The 18539-nt window shown below is 44.0% G+C and overlaps 1 protein-coding gene across 7 annotated transcripts in view; it reads left to right on the plus strand.

Annotated features, from left to right (window-relative positions):
* The window catches only part of RHBDD1 (rhomboid domain containing 1), a 133976-nt gene extending 123652 nt beyond the window's left edge, over positions 1-10324 (plus strand). For all 7 annotated transcript variants that reach the window (XM_069578454.1, XM_069578455.1, XM_069578460.1 and 4 more), the window contains one exon: positions 9250-10324. In XM_069578454.1, coding sequence (XP_069434555.1) covers positions 9250-9362 — 113 coding nt within the window. In that variant the 3' untranslated portion in view covers positions 9363-10324. The remainder of the gene's footprint in view (positions 1-9249) is intronic.
* The last annotated feature ends 8215 nt before the right edge of the window (positions 10325-18539 follow it).

An 18539-nucleotide genomic window follows, 5' to 3' on the forward strand; every position in this document is an offset into this window, starting at 1 on the left:
AGGAGGCTATTTAATATCTTTTTGAGCTCAATTGATTATGGTTTAAATAATCTCATACCCATTTCCCTCTCCTTTTAAAAAAATAATAAAATTATAAGTTGCTCAGGCTTTCCCTGATGGCTCAGTGGTAAAAGAATCTGCCTGCCAATGCAGGATACATGGGTTTGACCCCTGATTCAGGCAGATCCCATGTGTCGTGGAGCAGCTAAGCCTGAGTGGCATAACTACTGAAGCCTGCGTGTCCTAGGGCCTGTCCTCTGTGACGGGAGAAGCCACCACAACTAGAGAGTAGCCCCTGCTTGCCTGCCACAACCAAAGGAAAGCCCATGCAGCAACAAAGATCTAACATGACCAAACATAAAAATTAAATTAAAAAAAAAAAGTTATTCAAAGATAACACCATGATCAATAAACAAAAGGAAGCATGGGATCCAGACTCCAGGAGCCACTAGACGTCCCATCCTGCTTGTCCTTTCCCCACCGTGGCCCGTCTTAACTTAATCAGAAAGTCCAGGCAGTGAAGACAGTGGAAGGCCTCCTCTGTCTGCGAGATAAAGATGAGAAGTCAGAGCTGACAGAGGAGAAGAGCCAGAGACTTTAATAGGTAACTATTTGGCCCTCTGGATTCCCTGCAGGCAACGAAGCTGCAGGCCAGGCAGGAGGTGCAGGGCAGTGGCCCCCCACTTTGAGGTCCTGCTAGGGCCCTATTTGCAGGCAGGTGTGGGATCTCCATCAAAAACATCCAGAGAGGCTGCAGCCGCCTCTCCTGGGCGAGTCAGGCATGTTGGTCTTAGAGCTTCAGAGAAGAGTGTGGGATTTTATCTTTCTGAAAGGTCTTCATCTTTTATCTAGCATTGTCTATACTCATGTATATGTATGTGTATGTGTGTGTGTATTTTTTTTTATCAGAACTCTGCCCACAAAAAGACTTCCTTATTCTACTTCCTTTTTTCTGTTGTCAAGTATGTTCTCCAATCTGTCCCTTCAGACAGACCTCATGTCCGGTTTCTCTCTGCTATCCCAGCCAGGCACGTGAGACCTCGTGGTACTAGGCAATGAGGATATGGGAGCAAAGGGAGGCCTGCATCTAGTTTTCCAAGAATTTTCTCATAACTGTCCAGTGGCTATTCTTAGGTGATTTTGAATTTAAAAAAATTTAACAAAAGATGCAGTCCCAGAGTGTATGGAACTGGGAAAGATATTCTTGGAGACAGTTAACCTCAGTTTGCAGAATCAGCTGAAGTCACTGAGTAAACTCCATCTGAGGCACCTTTGGATTGGTGAACATTCTGTTTTAGATCAAAGAGAATTGGAAACATCCTAAAATTTGAAACATTTACATATTAAATGTATATAAATCATTGTATAGATTTTAATACTAAAGAGATTTTTACTAAAGGGATTTTATGTATAAATATACATAAAAGGTGCTTGAAGATCATTTCTAATTTCATTAAAATCCCTCTTAATACAGTGTTAAGATGATGACAGAATTGTGAAAGGATTATAGACAGATTGACTTAAAAAATGGAAAATCCCTTTAGTATGAAAATCTACATCTATTTGTTTAAAGAAATACATACCTCATGTTACAGTGGTTCCTAATGGGAGACACTTGCTCCTCAACCTCTCTTTCGACCCAGAGAGATGTTATGGGGAGGGAGGTGGGAGGGGGGTTCATGTTTGGGAACGCATGTAAGAATTAAAGATTTTAAAATTTAAAAAAAAAAAAGCAAATTGCATATGATGGCAAAACTTAAAAAAATAAAAAATAAAAAAAAATAGAACCACACAAATTCAAAATAGGACTTCTCAACTAAATCCTTCTTTTACAAAATATATTATTTTAAATAAATATGTTTTCTATTAGCATTGGATAAAAATAAAAAATAAAAAATAAATAAAACGTATTTGGCTGCACTGGGTCTTGTGGCATGCAGGATCTGGTTCCCTGACCAGGGACCGCATCCAGGCCCGCGGCATAGGGAGCAGAGTCTTAACCACTGGACCACCAGGGAAGTCTTCAGCCTGTCTCTTTGCTGCCCCTCCAGCCTATTGAGAATTATTTTCTAAGAACTTAGAGGCTGTTCTCTGTTTAGAAAATACATGATGTAGTTAATTACCAAGGCTGACATACACAGCTGGACCTCTTGCCTAAAACCTTGTCAAGGGAGATCCTAATTCTAGTTACTTTGTTATCCAGAAAATCTTGCTGTTTGCAATGAGGCTTATCTACAGCAGAAGGTAACATTTTCCAGCTGCATTCTAAACAGACCCTGCCTCCAAATCAAGTGTAAAAGCAATAGTATTGTTCAGGTTTAGAGAGTGTGGTTTCAGAATTAAGGAAGACAACTGACACACTGCATGTCTGGAGCAGAGTAGAAATAAACATGAATTTGACTTAGGACTCAGTTCCTGACCAAACCGTGTGGCCATGGCAAGTTCCTTAAAATCTTTAAGCCTCAATTTTTCTATCTGTAAAACAGACAAACTTCTACTCAGAAGAATAAGTAGAATAAAAGCTACATAAAGCAATATGGTGAATCTCATAAACATAATGTAAAATGAAGCTACTCACAAAGGGTACATACTGTATGAATCCACTTCTGGACAAAAATAGACAAGTCTCTGCTGTGAGAAGCCCGTGGACCACTGCTGAGAGGGAGCACATGGAGGCTTGTGAGTGCTAGAAATACTCTTGTGTTTTGGTCTGGATGTTGCTCCCATATGTTCCTTTCATGAAAATTAATCAAGTTGTACACTTTTTCAAAGGCGGGGAGAGTAAGTAGGGAAAGCCTATAGCAATTGCCCAGAAAACAGTCCCCCTGGACTTTCTCTCTCTCTCTCTTTTTTTTTTTTTTTCCTGCCGCATGGCATGTGGTGGCTCAATGGTAAAGAATCTGCCTGCGGTGCAGGAGCTACAAGAGATGAGAATTTGACCTCTGCATCAGAAAGATCCCCTGGAGAAGGGCATGGCAACCCACTCTAGTATTCTGGCCTGGAGAATTCCATAGAGAGAGGAGCATGGAGGGCTGCAGTTGATGGGGTCGAAAAGAGTCATACGACTGAAGCGGCTTAGCACACGTGTGGGATCTTAGTTCTCTGACCAGGGATCAAACCTGTACCCCCTGCATTGGAACCTGGAGTCTTAACCTCTGGACCACTAGGGAAGTCCTGGACTTTCTCTTTTTGTTTCCGAGCTCAGACAGTGCATTGTCTATATTGCAAAAAGCTCTAGGTCTGACAGAGTACACCCAGTATTTTGGCTTTCTCAAACTGCTGACTGAATTATATATAGCCTGTTGATTTTAAGTCAGTTGTGGCCAGTTAAGGTCCCCCAAATTGGCCAACTAGAACAGGCAGAGAAGTACAACAGGGAAGGTAGTAACTGAGTTGATTTCCATTCAAAGCTGCCCATTTTGGGATTCCAGGTACTGTCTCAGAACTAAGGAATTCCTACTCCTGTTACTTGATTGGTTTTTGTTGTTGTTTAGTCACTAAGTTATTTTTGATTCTTTGCAGCCCATGGACTGAGCATGCCACTCTCCCCTGTTCTTCATTATTTCCTGGAATTTGTTCACATCCATGCCTACTGAGTCAATGATACTATCTAATCCTCTGCATCCCCCTTCTCCTTTTGCCTTCAGTCTTTCCCAGCTTCAGAGCCTTTACTTTTTCAACCCATTGGTTGAGGAGTAGAAATGTGAATTTTTCTCTCTCAAGTCACACCTGTTAATAACTGTTACATTTACTATAAACCATAATGAAACTTCCATCTGTATGAAAATTATGAGACTTTAAGTGATTTTGAACTCTTTTTAGAAATGGATAGATAGATAGGTCATTGTAATTAGTGACTCAAACAATAGAGTGGTCTTATTGTCCTCGGGCACCTCCCACTTTCAAAGAATATCTTGCTAATTGTTGCACTTGGGATTTCTTCCAGGACTTTTTGGTCGTAGTAAATGATTTAGCAACTGTGCTATCAGAAAGCATTTTGTAAGCTTAGAATTCATGGAATTCTAATCAAGTAACATTTTTGAAAGAGAGACTGTGGGTCCCAAGCTACTGCCCTCATTTGACAAAGGAAAAGAACATTTAGAGGTTTCTTGATTTAAAAAAAATTTTAAGTGATTGCCTCCATGGGTCCCTGATTTAAGGGAAAGATACGCCATCCTGTGACTTCATTTTAGTATAATTTCACTGAATGGCCTAGAGAGCTCATCAGATCATGGCAGCATCTATGAATACCAGCAAATTAAGCATCTCTGTTTACAGGGATGGTGAACAGTAGGGAAAAGGGCCATCAACTCACAGCATTCTTTTTAGCAATTCTTATGTGGATGGAATTGCTTCTCCTCCCTCAGATGTAAAACGCAGAGGTTACTGCATTATACATAACCGTAGAGAACTGAAAATTTTTCCATCAAGGACCACAGGTCAATAAATCTTATGATCTCACCATTGGTGCCATAATTGAGCTAAATCTTCTTAAACCAGGCACTGTTCCTGAGGTTCTTTGAAGCATGCTCACTCTTTCTTTCAGTAAAATTGAGGGCTGACCTCCATTTACAGGAACACAGAAGCAAGGCTCATAAATACTAATATTCTGTACCAAGTTCATCAGAGCGAGGCCATTTCACCCAAGTCTGTAAACGTTCAAAGCATGGTTTTACTCAGCAGAGAAAAGGTTGCCAGCTTTCCCAAAGCCTGTAAGGCTCCTTCTGGTTACAAAAGTGGGGGTCACAAATTACCCTTTTGGATCTGTTTATTGGAGGGCAAATTTTTAATAAGTAGTGACCCCACACTTTGTACAAAACACTCCCAGTTGTCCCTCAAATAGAATTAGGCTCTATCTTTTAAAAAAAAATTGTATTTATTTGTTTTTGACTGCACTGGGTCTGTGCGACTGCACACAGGCTTCCTCTAGCTGTGGCGAGCAGGGGTACTCTTTAGTTGCAGTGCATGGTCTTCTCACTGCAGTGACTTCTGTTGTTGCGGAACATAGGTTCTAGAACACAGACTCTATAGTTGTGGCACACAGGCTGGGTTGCTCCTGGCATGTGGGTCTTCCTGGACCAGGAATCGAACCTGTGTCCCCTGCATTGGCAGGTAGATTCTCAACCACTGGACCACAAGAGACGTCCTGGGCTCTTACCTTTTAAGAAGTCATTGGTAATTTTATTTCATATCTACCTTAGTCAATGATAGTAACAAGTAGACATTTAAGCCGTGATTCTCACTGATGTTACAGTTAAAAGTCCCAGCGTCCATTGGCCATCAGGCACTAACTGCATGCCTGGCACTCACGATTTTATATGCATCATCTCTTCTTATCCTCTCAACAACCCAACAGAGGAAGTACTATTACTATTCCCATTTTATAGATAAGAATACTGAGGCTGAGGGACGGTAACCTACTTGCTCAAGGATATATAACCATACATGGAGAAGGCACAATTTAATTCCAATCATCAAACTCCAGAGTTGTAGCAAGGACCCCAGCAGTCACCTTGCTCCTCAGCCTCCCCTGATAAGTGACCCAACCAGAGCCTGATGGAATGAAGTTTTCCCTAGGGTGTCCCCCGCAGCTGTACCCAGGGCTGGAAACATCTCCCATTTCCAGTACACCCACAGGGACCTCTTTTTCTTTTACCATCCAGCTGAGGCCCATTCGGATCTTTTTCTATGTGCTCAGGCTTTCCAGGTGGCCCTAATGGTAAAAAACCTGCCTGCAATGCAGGAGACATAATGAGATGTGGGTTCAATCCCTGGGTCGAGAAGATTGCCTGGAGGAGGGCCTGGCAATCCACTCTAGTGTTCTTGCCTGAGAACTCTATGGACAGAAGAGTCTGATGGGCTCCAGTCCATAGAGTCGCAGAGGGTGGTACACAGCTAAAGTGACTTAGTACATACGTAATCAATATAAGTAGATATTAAAAGCACATTTCTTAAGACCCTTTGAGAAATAGCTTCAGAGGATCCTGGAGTCTGAAGAGAGAAGTGATAGATCATGTGACACAAGAGGAAAATACAGAAATGGGTCAGAAAACAAATGAAAAAGTGAAGATTTGGAAAAGAGAGCTCAGCTGAGACTGAGCAGAGCAGCTGAGAGGCATGGACCTAAAGTACAGATGTGATGAATAGGATGGGTGGGTTGCTGACTGATATCAAATACTCAATTGCCTTTAAAATGTCACAGATTAATTTAGACTTGAAAACTTTCCAAGAAAATTAACCACCAGCATTAAGAAGAATGGAGTTCAAAACCTGAAATGAAAGGATTAAGTCATTCTTCAGACAATAGGGTGGCTTTGATAAATCAGAAACACTGCGTTTGAAGGACTTAAAACATCCATGAAAACATCCAAGTCAGGCATTGTCGTCATTGTTCTGTGGTTGCTATACCCAAGGCCTTCCCAGGGACCCTTAAAAAAAGCCAACCACTCCAGGAGTCAGTAGAGTTTAAGGGGACCCAAAGTGGGAACTTTGTGGTGGCTCAGACAGTAAAGAATCTGCTTCAATTCAGGAGACCTGGGTCGGGAAGATCCCCCGGAGAAAGGAATGGCTACCCGCTCCAATATTCTTGCCAGGAGGATTCCATGCCTGGCATGCTACAGCCCATGGGGTTGCAAAGAGTCGGATACAGCTGAGCGACTGACACTTTCACTTCTGTGTGGGAACTTTGTGGCCACATCTGTGATGACAGCAGAGTCCCATCAAGTTGAGGACTTAGGCTGGTTCTTCTTTTTCTCTTTTCAAATAGTGAGCTCCCCACATATCCATCCAGGAAGGAGACTCTCTGGGGAGGAGGATAAGGTAGAAGGGAAAGATGAGATGCTTAACGTACTCGGTGTGTTAGAAGGAACAGTGATACGGGATTGTGGGAAAGGGGAGAAGAACTCAAACTGCAGTCAGAACACCTGGGTTCCAGTTGTGCTTCCTCTCGTGCTGGCTTCGTGACCTCAGGTTTGTCCCTAACTCTCCCCGAGCCTCAGTCTCCTCCTCTGTAAGGTTGGCTTCATGAAATTAGGAATAAAAACTAATTGAAATAGGATACCTTACAAGGCTCTCATGAAGGAGTGATTATTTGTTCCTCCACGTGAGTTTTCTACATGGGCATGTGGCATATCTGCCCTTGGCTCAGCCCTGGTTCTCCTCCAGTGCCCCAAGTGGGGGTCCAAAGAGCTTTTGTGCAGGCTGCCCACTTTGAGAGCTGGACCCCTGGAACCTTCACAGTCTGTCCTCTCTAATTCCTCCCTTCACGGAACAACTTTTTCTCTTGGACACTGTGAGTCCCTTTGGGCGTCTGAGCATCTTTCAGCATCCGTGGGCTCGCGCCCTGTGGCCCAGAGTCAACATGCCACGTTGAGCTCACTTCTGACTCTGCCCACAGCCCAGGCCTCCCAGTTCCCTGCCCAGCTGGAACGGGCTGTCACACACTGGCCCATGCTCTTGAGTGCAATTAAGGATGAGCTTGTTAAAAACAACTGTCAGAGGAAAAGCAGGATTTGGATCTCATTGTATAAAGCAATTTGAAGCCATAAACTAATGGTAATTGGATTCATGAGTTTTTCTGTAATTTCAACGCGTTTACCACTTTAAACAGAAAGCCCTCTACAAACGTATATGGCGAAAGCTGTATCTAGTAAAACTTTTATAGGATTCATAGAATCTCTATGGTAAAAATGTTCTGTGTTTGAACATCATCTTTGGTGAACATTGGTAAAATGACGGATACTTCACTAATCAAAAAACCTCGAAGTGGAGTTTACCCAGTGGGAGTGAGTGTCGGGCTTGGCCCACCCCGTTCACTTTCGGGTGGACTAGTCAGAAAATGTTACAGGAGGTCTGGGAGGGGTGATTCCCTCATGTCTGAAAAGGAAAGCAGAACCACATATGGGTGAGTCTTGGGGTCTCTATCGCAGTGTGGACCAAAAACTGCCTTCTTAGAAATTTGTCTGACTGCTGAAATTCTAATTGTAGCTCAGCAAACTGACTGTTAGTCACACTGCTTTCTCTATCATCTCTTCATCATAGGTTTAACAGTCGCCACGTCAATATATTACCTGTCAACATCTCCGACACTCGGAGCGTGAGCAGGAGGGATCAACTGTTCACTGGTTTTCCCTCGTGGCTCCAGCTCCCTTGCCCACCACCCACCCTTCGTGGCTCGGCTAGGACTCCCAGAGTCAGTTGTGTGAGAACCTCAGAGGGCAGTGTTGAGCGTGGTGATCTGGCTGTAACATATAGAACTTTTGATGGATGTCGGTGAGGGGAGCAGGCCTTTCAAAGTGAGCTCACAGAGTTAGCAGAGGCTCAGAAGGGAGAAAGTACAGTCTTTTTGGTCCCTGTACTTAAAAGTGAATCATTTGTCTGTATCCATCAGTGATGCCCTGCCTGGTTGTCTCATTGTGGACATTAAAGCTCTTTTATTAGAGTTAGGTTGCTGGTTCCTTGAGGTCAAGGACTGTTTGTTGGTATTCCTTTATTACCCGCCCCCCCAACAATGCCTGGATCTTCCATTGTTTTTGTCTTTAATTCAGTAAACTGAAGTGCTTCTGTTATTGCAAATGATTTTCTTGGTCTGTTTGCAGCCCCAAGAAGCTCTTTTCAGTAATGACTTCCATGGCCCTTCATATGATCTTCACATACTATGCCTGTATTTTTGTCTGCCTGCCCCGATACTGGTCATTATGGTAACACAGCCTCTGCTCTGTGGGCCATGATGCCCTGTGGGTGCTTGTGCTTCTCAGGCAGGTGTGATTCCCACTGGCTGGCGAGGTTCAGGAGATAGCAGGTTAGAGGGAGGGAAAGGGAGACCCTCAGGCTCATCGGGAGACACCTCTGAGCACATCCAGTGAGGACGTTACAGTCACAAAGTTTTTTCTGGGCATTAAGAAAAGATAAACTAAGCCTTTGAGACATTAGGGAAATTAAATGATGCAAATTATGGAGCATGGTGGGCGGCGGGGAGGGGGGGAACCAACACAGAAATGGGAGGATTGTCAAGAAGTTTCAAAATGAGTCAAATTAGCTTCATGGACTGGACCTCATTAAAAACATTTACTTGATGTCGCAATGTCATATTGACAGCTGCAGTTGAAATCTGTTTGTTTTGTCTCTGTTTCCTGCTAAAGATAACACCCAAGCCATCTTCTCCCCAGCCCTTGGAATCTGGGATGCAGAGCCCTGTGAATGTCAGAACAAGGGCAGTGCTTGACTCTACCTTGTGCTTTCTCTCTTCAGGAAATCGCAGAAGCAGCTCCCCGGCCTATGGGTTCCGTCTCTCACCAGAAGAAGAAATGAGGAGACAGCGGCTGCACAGATTCGATAGCCAGCGAGGCAACCCAGCCTTGTGAACAAACGTGGTCCAGTTGTACAGTAGTTACCCCCAGATCCTCAGTTTTGTACAGAAGCAGAGCGGGCACATGACCATCCCAGTTGCTCACGCCTGCAGTGGCCTGTCATCCTTCGGCCACCATGAGTCCAGTTGATGTCTTGAGCTGGTTGACGTCTTGAGACCAGGCTTGTTTTGACAGCCCCCAGTTCTCTGGGAATGGCACTTCCGACCTTGTTCTCTCACAGACAGAAGCTCAGACATCTCCACGTGGGGGCCAGTCTCCACGCTCCCATCTCTCACTGCTGACTCAGTGGAACCCCTGCCTTGTTATGTCTTTGAAGACCCTGACCTTTGCCCGGAGGTTTGTGTTCACCAGCCCAGAAGATCAGGCCCCTCTCCTGCTCAGTGCCTGACTTGGCAGGAAGTGGGGAGCCATCCCTCATCCTCCTGGCACACTGCCATGGTGACTTTCCAGGCACCGGACGTAGCCATCATTGCAGGATGTCGTCCCGGCCTCCCTCACCCAGGCGCCTTGGTTCCTGGGGTCCCCACGTCTGAGTGGTGTCTGCAGTGAACCTGCTTTTCTCTGATGCCCCTCTGCCTTCCCAGGATGTGTCAGTGGAAAAGCTTAAGTGAGACCTCGGATGGGAAACCAGTTCCACGCTCCACAACCTGGCAGGTGGCACCGACAACCCAGCTGCAAGAGCCTCTCTGGGGACGATGTCACATCCTGGGGATGTGACTTGTATTGAACTAACCAGCAGAGCAGCAGCAGGTGCCACGTGCAGAGGAGTGACCAGCAGCTTGGTCACGCAGAAGTCCTTCCTGAAGAAGTATTTTTTTTTCTCACAAAAGTGCCTTTTAATTGACCACTGTAACAGCCACCCTCCAAGACACTCCCCAACGCACAGACCCCAAGTCACTTAAGACATGTTTCCTGGTGCTTGTGTTTCATGAATAAAAGGAAAAGGTCAAATATCACTGATGTCTTATGTCACGGAGATATTTATATTTAAAGAGAGTTAGAAGCAGAAAAGGATCTTCCTCTATGGCTTTATCTAGCATTTATATAGTTTCCTGATTATGAAAGTAATATATATACGTTGTATATGCATAAAGCCAACATCTGGCAGGAAATGCACCCACATATTAACAGAGGTTATTTAGGAAGGTGGAGTGCATAGCATTTTACTTTCTGTTTTTCACGATTTGTATTGTCCTCTTTTTAAAATGTGTGTGTCTGTATATGTGTGTACCACTTTTGCAATAGGGAAACTGATTTATATAATAATAAATGATGAAATATATAATCAGGAAAATGGACTCAAGAATAAGTATTGTGGCTCTGTTGATAAAATTTACAGTATAAACAGAAATACAAAAAATACGTGGGCCATTTAAAAATCACCTGTGTCTCCACCTGGGTTAAGATTTTAAGGATATTGCTTTTTCTGTCTTTGTGTATATTTCACAAATTTGGAGCATACCAACTATGCAGTTTTGTGCCTGGTTCCTAATCTCAGCTGACCTGGGTGAGACCTTGTCACTTGCATATAAATGAGCTAACAAACCACATGAGACCTGGGAGCACTTTGACCTGCCAGCTGGAACAATGTTACCTGAGCTCCTCGGCTTAATTTACGACTGATACAAAGTGACTTGCAGCACATTTATAGTATGAATTGTATCTCTGAGTCTTGCAGCTTCAAACATTTTAAAATTGAAATGTTTAAGCCAAATGTCATTCCTCTTCTCCCAAACTCTTCGAACTTGTTTCCCATGACCTCTGCTGGCGATGTGTGCATGCTAAGTCGGTTCATTCGTGTCTGACTCTTTGCAACCCCCTGGACTGTAGCCCACCAGGCTCCTCTGTCCCTGGGATTCTCCAGGCAAGAATATGGGAGTGGGTTGCCATTTCCTCCTGCAGGGGATCTTCCCAACCCAGGGATCAAACCCAGGCCTCTTACGTCTCCTGTATTGGCAGGCGGGTTGTTTACCACTAGCGCTACCTGGAAAGCCCCCTACTGGGAATAACCTCATTCTTACACTCTGTCTTCTGGTAGCACATTGCAAAGGTAACTCTGACATTTATGTTTGGCTCTATGATTACTTGTACACAACTGTAGAAAGACATGCCCTCTACACAGGAGCACAGATCATGAATGGCTATGGAATGAGGTCTTGTTAACTCCGCACTTTCCAGCTCTCTCACTGCATCGCCCAAAGGCTGGCCCCTGCCTCCCAGTAGAGGCTTATTCAGTGCTGGTTTCTCACCAGAGCGTTATTTCAATGCAGTAAAAGTCCAGCCACTGTATATGGAGGTATTTGTGTTTTTTATGGCTGTCAAGTCTAGTGATAGTAGCTCCTTGCTCTGTTTCACTTGTCAGATGTAAAGACACCAGAATTGGATTGCAAATGGTGTAACTGTAATAGGCGCACCTTATTTATGGAGTGGATTATCACTAAACTACACATGTGGGAAAGGTCATTTCAGTTATAAATATAAACCAGTTATCTTAGCACAACAATAAAGATGTTTTAGAAATTATTATAATTATTTTGCTCAGTTAATAGGCTTGCTTGTCACCGGTGCTTATTATTTTCAATAGCCATCTTATTTTTTCTTCCTACAGTAAGGAATCTCCAAAGTTACACCACAAAACTGAACTAGGGTTGAGAAAGGCAAACAAAAACCAGTGTATTCAACTAATTATCTCTCAGGCAGTAAGCATTTAGAGCTGGTTTTAAATTTGGTTTCTTTGCTTGATAGTGATTTCCTGGTTGTCTGTTAAACATTCCCATGCTTTGGCTGTGATCAGTCAACTTAGGAGACCTCTTAATTCAGACTCTTTCCTTGGTTTTCAAGATGAGGAACCAGTTAAAATAGCTCCCTCTTTAGGACCTTGAATGTATTTAGTGCCTGTGATTCCAAAGTTGTACATGATTGTTCACAGCCCTTCTGTCCTTTTAAGCTGTCTGTTGTTGAGGCCTGGACAGAAAAAGGCTGGTTTTTGTAGAATTGGAGCCTATATACATGTCCATCACACGTTCTGCTGCTTGGGAAGTAAGTTAATAATCTGAGTAAACGGAGTTGCTCAGGTGTCCAACTCCATACGACCCCATGAACTGTAATCCGCCAGGTTCCTCTATCCAAGGAATTTTCCAGTCAAGAATACGGCAGTGGGTTTCCATTTCCTACTCCAGGGGAGATCTTTGCGACCCAGGGATAGAATCAGTGTCTCCTGCTTTGGCAGGCAAATTCTTTACCACTGAGCCACCTGGGGGATTAAAAGACTGAGACCCATCACCAGAAAAGGACAATAAAACCCAGAGGGTGTGGCAGACCTGGCCGCCTCCTTCCTCTTCCTAGTTTCTCTTGAAAGAGTCAGTAAAGAATTGTATTCAATTAATAACTGATGCAAAGAGCTGACTCATTGGAAAAGACCTTGATGCTGGGAAAGATTGAGGACAAAAGGAGAAAGGGGCAACAGAGAATGAGATGGTTCGATGGCATCACCAACTCAATGGACATGAGTTTGAGCAGGTTCTGGGAGATGGCGAAGGACAGGGAAGCTTGACAGGCTGCAGTCCATGGGGTCGCAGAGTCGGACGCAACTGAGTGACTAAACAACAAGTCATTAAAAAACAAAATCCTATCATCTCTTCCCTTCCCTTCCTATGGATTACTGCAATCATTTTCTTTCTGCTTTTGCCCCAGTCTTTTATTTTAGAGTCACAGACTCCCTGCTTAAAATCTCTGTTCATTGCCCCACTCAATACTTAAAATTTGTCTTCACTCAATTCTACATAGCACTGCCCATTAATCTTCCAAAATCTATTTTTGCGATGCCACCCACCATCTCAGTACATTTTTCTCATTTCTCTGTTGCCAAAGGATAAAGGTCAAACTCATTCGCCTCAACCATGGGGCTCCAGCCAGCCTTTCAGCCTCACCCTCACTGTCCCTAAGGGAGTCTGTGCTACTGCTAACAGGTCTCATCGTTGTCCAGGCCACGAGCATTCCTCACCCTGTGGCTTCCATGCAGTAGCCTATTCCTGTCTCAGCGCATCTAGATCCTCCCTGTTCTGCCCCCAGAATGATCTGCCCTTGGAGGGTGTTCATCACAGTTTCCACAAGCCGCTTAGAATTGCTAGTTATCATGAAGTGAGAGAAGGTCTCTGGATCGTAAGCTTCACAAAGGCAGGACTTTGTGTTTCTGTGCATCTCTTCATAGTACCTGATACAATGTCTGAGGTGTTAAAACCAATAAAGTTTCTGTGGAGTGAAACAGAAGCTCATGTATAACATCACCAGTGGTACCCGTTAGAAGAGGTGCCTATTGCTGCTTGATACTGTTAACTGTGTGTCTGTTTTCTTGAGTCACAGGAAAGAACCACTTGAAAGAAGCTTTTGCCCATGTAGTTGTTCAGTTTCTCGATCTTGTTCAACTCTTTCCGACCCCATAGACTGCAGTACACCAGGCTTCCCTGTCCACTATCTCCCAGAGTTTGCTCAAGCTCATGTCCGTTGAGTTGGTGAGTCGCCCCCTTCTCCTGCCCTCAATCTTTCCCAGCATCAGGGTCTTTTGCCCATAGAAGCAGAAACATCCAGGCCTTCCCCCAAGGTTTACAGATGGTGGGGAGAGGTCTCCATCCTCCTGTGCCCCGAGCTGGTTTCATGTCATGAATGCTACAATGTAGAGCACAAAACTCAAGATTCCAGGACCTTCACAGGGCATCACCAAGGAGCCCCTGTGGATACCACCAGATCTGCCCACTGTTCCTTCACAGGTGTGTTTGTGTGTCTGTGCACACCGCTTTTCCCCCCATGGCATTTTTGACATCTGATTCAGGATCTTCAGATGAACTGGCAGTTTGGAATATACGATTTAGACTTTATCAAGGAAAACCAGAACATGACTAGCAGAAATCACTGAATTTGTTTGTAATGCATATTGCTGCTTGGGTAGAGAATTGTGTGATAAAACCAGTAGTATGGGAGGCCATGGTGTAGTGAGTAAAGCACAGTCTTAAGCAATTGATGGACCAGGGTTCAAGTTCTCCTGTGTTGACTGTGTGACCCCGAGCAAGTCATTTATCCTCTCTAAACCTCAGCTTCCTCATCTGTAAGATAGGATAGTTGAGAGGTTGAGGGGAGCTCATACCACAGGGTTCATACTGTTCCTATCATAGGAACATCAGTAGGTGTTCAAGAAATGTTCGTTTACTAACATTATTGCTCTATTAAGTGAGCATACAATTGTGCATGCTCAGTTGCTAAGTCATGTCCAACTCTTTGCAACCTCATGGACTGTATCCCGCCAGGCTCCTCTGTCCATGGATTTCCCAGGCAAGACTACTGGAGTGGGTCATCATTTCCTCCTCCAGAGGATCTTCCAAACAAGGGACCAAAACTGCATCTCCTGCATTTGTAGGCAGACTTTTTTTTTTTACCGAGTCACCTGGGAAGCCCAGTTAGACCAAATAACCCCTGAAGTTCCCTCCTAACTAAAAACAGTTGCTCCATAAAACAGCTATTGAATATCTGCACTGCACCCACCCCTGTGCTATGAGGATAAAAATACCTCCTGGCCCCTAACTTCCAGTCACTCTGGTTGTCAGTAACAGTACCTTCCGTTTTGTATCTCTTTGTAGTTATAGCTCTTAATTTTTTTAAGATTTTTTTTGAACTTTTTTAAAGTCTTTATTGAATTTGTTACAATATTGTTTTTGCTTTATGTTTTGGCTTTTTAGTGTGAGGCATGTGGGATATAAGCTTCCTGAACAGGGATCAAACCCACACCTCCTGCCTTGGAAGGCAAAGTCCTAACCCCTGGACTGCTAGGGAAGTCCCCTATAGCTCTTACTTTTAACCCTTACAGCAACCCTGTGAAGCAGGTGGTCTGATTCTTCAACTGATGGGACAGCTGAGACCCACGAAAGCAGAGCCCCATGCTGGCAGGTGAAAGCAATTCAGCAGAGGATTGGTTTCATGTCCACCCCAGCTCACCACTGCATGGAGGACAGTGCTCTCTGGAGCCTCAGAATCATGCTTTCCCAAGCCCGGGGGCAGTGGGGCAGGGGCGGCAGGGGAGGAGAGGGGTCACTGTCTATGCTCGGCTCAAGCTCTTCCCATCTGCAGATCACACTTCTACCATGTAACATTTCTTGTTCCCCCCAACCCTAAGGCAGGCCATGTTACATGGTAGGTTAAGTAGTAAACTCACTTTGGCTTGAAAGAAAATGAATGCACCAGATAAAACACAGTTGTTTTTGGAGGTCATCAGAATTTTATATATAATAAGTGATAGTATAAATTGCAATACAACATTTCAATGTCAATAGCAAACCAGGCACCTTGCAAATGTTATATGTTGAAAGTCTTTACAACTGTAGGTTAGATAAAGGGATGCAATTTATCAGACACGTTTCACATTTTTTTCCTATGAATCATTAAATATTTAAGCACCATAAAATTCAAGCATTTCACATGGATGTGGCAGCCAACCTTGGTGGTTGAAAATGCATTATGCAGAATCTCTGGCAGATAATAACAGTGGCAATTGCAGAGTACTGATTTTTAATGTCAATTGTTTTGTTCCCTGAAGAACTTCCTGGTAATGATCCTGTAGGAAATGGTGACTTTTTTCACATGTGGTACAGTAACTTCGAGAATTGGAATAAAATAGCTTTCCCAAAGACATTAAGAATTGATAAACAATTCTAATCAGTAATTTATATGCCCTGTGAGAATCATCATGTTCCACTATGTAAAGAATCCCAAGAAATATGTTTTCATATGAAAGGGCTTGTTTTAAATTGAAGATGTGGCCATAATAAATGTACGAGGTCAGCTACATGCTGGACATATAGAGTTAATTTTCAATGCAAGAGTAGGCATTAAGCCCCATTTTGTAAATGTGGGAAATGGGGGTCAGGGAGTTGGTGTATCACCCAGGGTGCTGCCACTGGAAAGGCACAGCTGAATTGAAACCTAGGTTCAACCAACTTTAAGGCCACATCTTTCCACTGTTCTTGCAGCCATACCAAATAAAAGTAACAATGATAAAATTAGGCTGGTGAGCTGACAGAAGAACAAATCCATGTAATTTCCTGAAACACAGAGAATGATTTGTTTTATTATAATCTCTAAGAGGCTCAAAATAAAACCCTTGATAAATCCAGTTTTAGTAAACCATTCTGTTGCTCTTTTCCTCAGCACCAATAACATATACAAATTTTGTAGAGGGGATTTTATGCTAGGACACTCAAGATCACAAGGGAACACAGCCTACAGCATGAGTTAAGACATATCACATTTCCACGAAGAGTCTTCTCTCATTGTCAAATCTCTCGAATGTTATTTCTAAAATTTCAGTTTATGGAAAAGTATGCTACATTTCAGGGGAGCCCTGGTGACACTGGGGTAAAGAATCTGCCTGCCAATGCAAGAGACATGGGTTTCATTCCTGGGTCAGGAGGATACCCTGGAGAAGGAATTGGCAACCCAGTCCAGCATTCTTGCCTGGGAAATTCCATGGACAGAGGAGCCTGGCAGGCTCAGTCCACGGGGTCACAAAAGAGTTGGCCATGATTTAGCGACTAAACATAAATAAGCTACGTTTCAGGAGTGGGTAATGGTTAAAGTTTATCAGTCGGCTTTCTGTCAACAATTGTAAGATGAGATTGTGGGTGTGCAGATAGGTTATCACATTAAAATTGTTTGAAATGAGAAATGGTTTGTACTTGTAACCATTTTGTCAATGAGAACCAATACCCAGAGCTGAACATCTAATGTCTAATGATGCTTATTTGAATTGTCAGTGAAGAAGGAAGAGTCAATAACATGCTCAGCTCTATGTGAGCCCTGAGCATATAGCAATGAATGAAGCATGGTCCCTGCCCTCTGAGCTTACATTTTAGCAAGAGAATGAAGGCAGAGGGATGAGACAATACAGGAGCTGTGGGGAAAGCATGAGAGAGTGAGCAAATCCCTGACTCGTACTGGGAGCAGCAGAACGGAGGTCAGATCATCGTGGAGAAATGCACACAGTCCTCCCTACCAGCTAATTCAGTCTAAAGATAAGTTGTTGTCTGCCAGGTAAACTTAACGGAGGTGGGACAGGGCCATCGCTGATGGAAAGAGCAGGAGAAAAGTCACATGCCTCTGTGATGAGCAGAGAGTTCCCACAGCCCTTTCCCCCTGTGGGAAGCCATCTAGACTTTGTGGGCAGTGGGGTCATTTATCACTGTGGACAGTGACTGCAGCCATGAAATTAACAGACACTTGCTCCTTGGAAGAAAAGCTATGACAAATCTAGACAGTGTATTAAAAAGCAGAGACATCACTTTGCTGACAAAGGTCCATATAGTGAGAGCTATGGTTTTTCCAGTAGTCATCTGTGGATTTGAGAGTTGGACCATAAAGACTGAACGCCGAAGAATTGATGCTTTTGAACTGTGGTGTTGGAGAAGACTCTTGAGAGTCCCTTGGACTGCAAGGAGATCCAACCAGTCAATCCTAAAGGAACTGAGTCCTGAATATTCATTGGAAGGACTGATGCTGAAGCTGAAACTCCAATACTTTGGCCACTTGATGAGAAGAACTGACTCATTAGAAAAGACCCTGATGCTGGGAAAGATTGAGGGCAGGAGGAGAAGGGTGTGACAGGGAGTGAGATGGTTGAGTGGCATCGCTAACTCAATGGACATGAGTTTGAGCAAGCTTCGGGAGATAGTGAAGGACAGGGGAGCCTGGTGTGCTGCAGACCATGGGGTCGCAAAGAGTTGGGCACGACTGAGCAACTGAACAACAGCAAAAGCCAGAGAGTAACAAAGTCTAGTTTGCATCTTAGAGAAATGAAGATGAGAATTTGAAACTGGAGGTGGCAGCTGGGAGATGTCTACTACACAAGCAGAGGTGAAGGATAAAGGCTATGTTAAGACAGGGGCAGTGAGTCGGAGAAGAAGGTAGCAGTCCACAGGAAGTGGAGACTGAAATTGAGGTCTGGGGGAATCTAAGAGGAGGGATTATGGTGGATAGGCCTCCCTCCGCTGGCAGCATGGATGGGCTCCACTCATTGAGAATAAGAACCTGAAAGGAAACACCCTGACCCCCAGCTCATAGCAACTGTCTTTGGGCAGTCCAGAAGCATTTCAACTAACTCGCTGGGGGAAAGGGTTTGGGAGAAGGAGC

This window comes from Ovis canadensis, chromosome 2 (assembly GCF_042477335.2).
Source record: "Ovis canadensis isolate MfBH-ARS-UI-01 breed Bighorn chromosome 2, ARS-UI_OviCan_v2, whole genome shotgun sequence".
In the NCBI taxonomy this organism is placed as follows: domain Eukaryota; kingdom Metazoa; phylum Chordata; class Mammalia; order Artiodactyla; family Bovidae; genus Ovis; species Ovis canadensis.